Here is a 5874-nt window from a genome sequence, read left to right as displayed (position 1 = left end):
CCGCGCACATTGACTCGGTACCAGTACCCCCTGTATATAGCCTCGTTATTGTTATTTTATTGTGTTACTTTTGATATATTTCTTTTACTGTAGTTTATTTACTAAATCATTTCTTAACCCTATTTATTGAACTGCATTGTTGTGATGCTTGTAAGTAAGCATTTCACTGTAAGGTCTACAACTCTTGTATTTGGCGCATATGACACATAAAATTAGATTTGATGTTGTCATGTTCCTTCCATGTTAGTCTGGCTTTTAATGTAATGACATTGTTGGTGTATAAATCTGAACTTCTTATTTTTGCATACACGGAACTGATTAGACAAAGGTAGGTTTGAAATGGTGAATTGAGGCCAAGATTACGTCACGTTTAAACACTGGAACACTGGAATGCACAATGTTATAGCTCGGGGGCTTTTGTGGGTTATGTTCTCATATAACGATACAACAAATGTGAATGTTATTCAACTATTTCTATAATTGATAGAACCTAAACATTCTATCACTGTTTAAATTCAAATGCGGCTGAGGTGTGTCTCTCATGTGTGTGTGTCACTCGTGTGTCCATAAGAGAAACAGCTCATATTGCGCCCCAGACACTACCTGAACAACAGCTATGGGTCTGTCAGCTACCACGGTAATAGGCAGGCCCATGAATACTGGCCTAAACTATTAGGATTATAAAAAGGTTATATTTTGATCAAACACATTTACAAAAATGAATACACATACAAAGCACTCTAATTCAGCACCCCAAGGAGCTTGAATTTTCAAGCTCTACCATTACATTTGGCAGTGACACAATGTCCCCATGAGTGACAGAACACTGAGCCAATCACGGCCCAACTAGAGAACATGTCACGCCCTGGTCGAAGTATTTTGTGTTTATCTTTATTTATTTGGTCAGGCCAGGGTGTGGCATGGGTTTGTGTATGTGGTGTGTATGTATTGGGATTGTAGCTTAGTGGGGTGTTCTAGTTAAGTCTATGGCTGTCTGAAGTGGTTCTCAATCAGAGGCAGGTGTTTGTCTCTGATTGGGAACCATATTTAGGCAGCCATATTCTTTGAGTTTGTCGTGGGTGATTGTCCTTAGTGTCTTTGTTCCTTGTTCTGTGGGTATGTGCACCAGTATTTGGCTGTTTCGGTTTTCGTTACGTTTATTGTTTTGTAGGTTTTTGTATTTAGATTCGTGTTATGTTTGTTCATTAAACATGGATCGCAAATCTACACGCTGCATTTTGGTCCGACTCCTTCACACCTAGAAGACCGTTGCAGAACATTACCAACAACTAGGCTCAGTATTTTTCCACTGGCTGCCCCACCACCACAGCAAGTACTGCGCTAGGCTGAAACACCTGCACTAGGCTGAAACACCTGCATTTATGAGCTGCGTTACTCAAGAAAGCAAAAAAAAAATACCATGTTTTTATGGAGGGTTTATTAACATTAAAAGAAGTTAACATTGTTTTTCAAACTGATATTTGACTATACTGATATTTGACTATATAAAATGAGCTTGTTTCTAACCCTGCAGTTTGTGCCAAGGCTTGTATTTCACAAAGCATGATGATGGTGATGATAATAGACTTTATTTCTTTACCATCTTTCTTATAATATATTGCAGTCCAGTGAGCTTCACAGATCAGGATTTAAACAGATAAAAACACAGTGACAAATATTGAGAACATATTGATAAAAGAACAGGATCAACCAGGTAGCCTTTTTAAATCTGTTGAAGTACTCAGAAAATAAAACATTACAGAGATACATTATGTGTTGGATTTTCTGCTTTATTACTAGAAGATGTTGGGAATATTCAGTCGGTTATAGAGCCTACCATGCCCATTTTAAGGGATTACATTTGGTTGATGACATAGGATTAGGATGATGATAATAATAATAATACAAATAATAATACACTTTTTCTTTACAATATAAAACATTACAGAGATACAGTATGTGTTTGATTTTCTGTTTTTTACTAGAAAATGGATGTTGGGAATATTGTTTGGTTGGTTGATGACACAGGATGAGGAAGTGCAAATATGGAGTTATTGCAGAACATGTAGTCGAGGCTGGCGGGAGAAGCTATAGGAGGACGGGCTGATTGGGATGGAATTAATAGGATAGACTCAAACAAAAGTTTGATGTGATTGATACCATTCTATTTTTCTTCATTTCAGCCATTACAATGAGCCCATCCTCCTATAGCGTAATCCTCTAGCCACCTCTGTCTTGTAGGAAAGCTGAAAAGGAAATGTAAGTCATTGATAATAATGTATGTGATACCTCTGTGTTCAAAAATAGATGGACACAATCATCAATGAAAATATTGAAAACAAAACACGTCATTCACTCGTTATAAACTCCTATTTAAACGATGGAAATGCCAAGTGCTTTATATTTAATATTCAACGGACAAGATAAGTAATGTATGAGTTACATGCATGTCTCCCTATTTCAACACCCTTGACTTTACGCACGTACGGTGGTGGATTTAGGTATAGGCGAGGTATGGGCAGCCGCTCGGGGCAACATCTTGTCGGGGGCGGTACTGGGGCGTCCTCACAAAAACAATCGTAATGTGACATTTGCGCGATTGGTTTTCTATTGCTCATTTGCACGTTACATCAATGACAATCATGTCACCTTCGGGAACGGGAAATATATCAATTAGCACACCTCTAACTTTGTACAGTACTAATGCAATTAGTAAAATCAGTCACACTGTGAAATGCTACCAAATAAACAACAATTTATTCATAATACTGTGAATATATAATTTCACAGACATATTGTTGCATTTTTTTCTGGTTTGTGTGAAATCGTTAAGAACAATATAAAACCAGTCTGCACACCACCAAGGTGAATTGGTTTAGTCTTGACTCTTGGTTGACGGTGTTGAGGGATGGGTAATGTAGTCTTGACGGTGTTGAGGGATGGGTAATGTAGTGTTGACGGTGTTGGGGGATGGGTAATGTAGTCTTGACTCTTGGTTGATGTTGTTGGGGGATGGGTCATGTAGTGTTGACGGTGTTGGGGGATGGGTAATGTAGTCTTGACTCTTGGTTGATGGTGTTGGGGGATAGGTAATGTAGTCTTGACTCTTGGTTGATGGTGTTGGGGGATAGGTAATGTAGTCTTGACTCTTGGTTGATGGTGTTGGGGGATGGGTAATGTAGTCTTGACTCTTGGTTGATGGTGTTGGGGGATGGGTAATGTAGTCTTGACTCTTGGTTGATGGTGTTGGGGGATAGGTAATGTAGTCTTGACTCTTGGTTGATGGTGTTGGGGGATGGGTAATGTAGTCTTGACTCTTGGTTGACGGTGTTGAGGGATGGGTAATGTATTGATGCTTGAGTGCCAAATCAACACATTTGTTTCTATTTGTCTTTGTTAATTATTTTGTATATTTTTGAGTCTTATTTTTGTATATATTTATATATTTATATAGTTTTAAATGTTAGAACCACCACTGCGCACGTAGCAACCTATGTAGCAACCTATGCGTAAAGATCAATCGTTAACTACTTGAACTTTAATTCTCCTGAACATGGTGAGCACTTTACTCTTGATCTCTTTAGTTTTCAGAGAGTAGACGATGGGGTTGAGACAGGGCGGGATGCACGAGGCCAGCGACAGGCTCAGTACACGCAGGTCAGGGTCTGGTTTGATGCGCGCTAATAACCCAACCATGAAAATAGTCAGAACCGGAAAGAAGAATACTGCCACTAGAATGAGGTGCTCAGTGCAGGTGGCCAGTGCTTTCACGCGACTCTCAACGCTTTTCATCCTGAACACAGCGATTAGAATACTCATGTATGACAGAATGATGAAGGACAGTGGGCCGAGGAGGATAACCAGGCTCAGAACTGAAGCCACAGCCCATTGCAGGGAGTTGTCGTTACATGCCAGCCGAAACACTGGTGCGTAATCACAGAAATAGCTGTAGACGTTAACGGAATCGCAGTAGGACAGCCTGGTCATAATTGCAGCACTGAATATCTGTATACCAAGACAGAAGCACCAGATGACACCGAGAATACACGACATACTGGTCATGGTGTTGATGGAGCCGTGCCTCAGAGGGAAACATATGGCGATCATACGGTCATAGGCGAGCACAGCGATGGAGAACGATTCCATAGATATGAAGGAATAATACACATACATCTGTACCATACACAGATTAAACGGCACAAAATTGTTCTTAGCAAGAAACGCCTTTAGCATACCGGGAATAATGCAAGTATTCAGCACCAGATCAACCACCGCGAGGTTACCAACCGCGATATACTTGGGATTGTGGAGGCGATGGTCCACCATGATTATATAGATCACAAATGTGTTGAACACGACTGACACCACGTAAACGAAAGCGAGGAAGATGAAGTAGAGGTTGGCAAAGGGCAGGGAGGTGAAGCCGATGATGTAGAACCCGGGGGGATGGATTAGAACGGAGGAGTCGTTCCATTGCAACCTGCCGAGGAATCTCATGGCTGAGCTGTTTCCGCACACCTGCGCTCCAGGTCTATGCATGCACAGACAAACACAAACGCTTGCTCCGTTGATGCGTAAAACCTGAAAGGAGAGAGACAAGAGTTAGCAATGTGTGGATCATAAGGACTTCATCAGTCAGCTTAGCAACAACCAGTATGATAATGTCTTCTCTTAAAATGGTGATTTGATCACCAAATAAATTGCTTGATTAATCTACACTCTATTTCATCTAAGCTCACCCATGTTTTGCTGAAATTGCACCCTATTTTTTTTAAACCTTTATTTAACTAGGCAAGTCAGAACAAATTCTTATTTTCAATGACTGCCTAGGAACAGTGGGTTAACTGCCTTGTTCAGGGGCAGAACGACAGATCTTTACCTTGTCAGGAGTTGATCTTGCAACCTTTCGGTTACTAATCCATCACTTTAAACACTAGGCTACCTGCCGCCCCAACAACCAACATCCAGATATGGCCTATAGCTTTCATTCTTAATTCAGTACCAACACTTTACAAATACGAATGAAATCTCCTTATTCTACTCTAAAGCCTATGCCTATGTACTGTGGAATAGTCCTATTCTACTCTAAAGCCTTGGCCTATGTACTGTGGAATAGTCCTATTCTACTCTATAGACCATAACTACTTACTGGGCACAGTGATATGGACCATGGGTCGTTCTGTTGGCTGTGTTCTACAACAGCAGGTTCAGGTAGTAGAGTTGATGGTCCGGGTCGGTCTGTTGGCTGTGTTCCACCACAGGTTCAGGTAGTAGAGTTGATGGTCTGGGTCGGTCTGTTGGCTGTGTTCCACCACAGGTTCAGGTAGTAGAGTTGATGGTCCGGGTCGGTCTGTTGGCTGTGTTCTACAACAGCAGGTTCAGGTAGTAGAGTTGATGGTCTGGGTCGGTCTGTTGGCTGTGTTCCACTACAGGTTCAGGTAGTAGAGTTTGATGGTCCGGGTCGGTCTGTTGGCTGTGTTCCACCACAGGTTCAGGTGGTGTGAGAGATTATCCCTCTATCTCCCTGACTCTCTGTCTCTGAATCCTGCAGTAACACCAACAGCTGTATCTCTGCTGCTCTGTCCACTATACGTATATAAGCCCCCAACTGTCCCCAAGAGATGTCATTAAAATGGCTAATCAACTCTCCAAGTATTGGAAGTTATTATCTTATGTGAGAGTTTACTTTAACTGATCCTTGGAGAATTCAACATAATGGAGTTATTAGCTACATGTATGTCTTTAAAAACAACCCACGTATGACAACCCCACTTAATTAAGCTAAATATCAAGGCCTAATTATCAGTTTTTGGTCGTTAGATATTGCGAGTGAAGCCCAACATAGAGCATCTTGTGGTAAGGGATTTAACTAGT

At 41.1% G+C, this 5874-nt stretch overlaps 1 protein-coding gene across 1 annotated transcript; it reads right to left on the bottom strand.

Annotated features, from left to right (window-relative positions):
• Positions 1-1567: 1567 nt before the first annotated feature.
• Positions 1568-5543, bottom strand: LOC118385614 (olfactory receptor 1M1-like). Its single transcript, XM_052520503.1, has 2 exons — positions 5150-5543; positions 1568-4581 (listed from the first exon to the last, which is right to left on the bottom strand). The coding sequence occupies exon 2, from the start codon at positions 4537-4539 to the stop codon at positions 3517-3519; it is 1023 nt and encodes a 340-aa protein (XP_052376463.1). The 5' UTR covers positions 4540-4581; positions 5150-5543; the 3' UTR covers positions 1568-3516.
• Positions 5544-5874: the final 331 nt, after the last annotated feature.

The sequence above is a fragment of the Oncorhynchus keta genome, chromosome 6 (assembly GCF_023373465.1).
Source record: "Oncorhynchus keta strain PuntledgeMale-10-30-2019 chromosome 6, Oket_V2, whole genome shotgun sequence".
Lineage (NCBI taxonomy): Eukaryota > Metazoa > Chordata > Actinopteri > Salmoniformes > Salmonidae > Oncorhynchus > Oncorhynchus keta.
The sequence above is the reverse complement of the archived record's forward strand: the minus strand, read 5'-3'. Positions and strand labels throughout refer to the sequence as shown.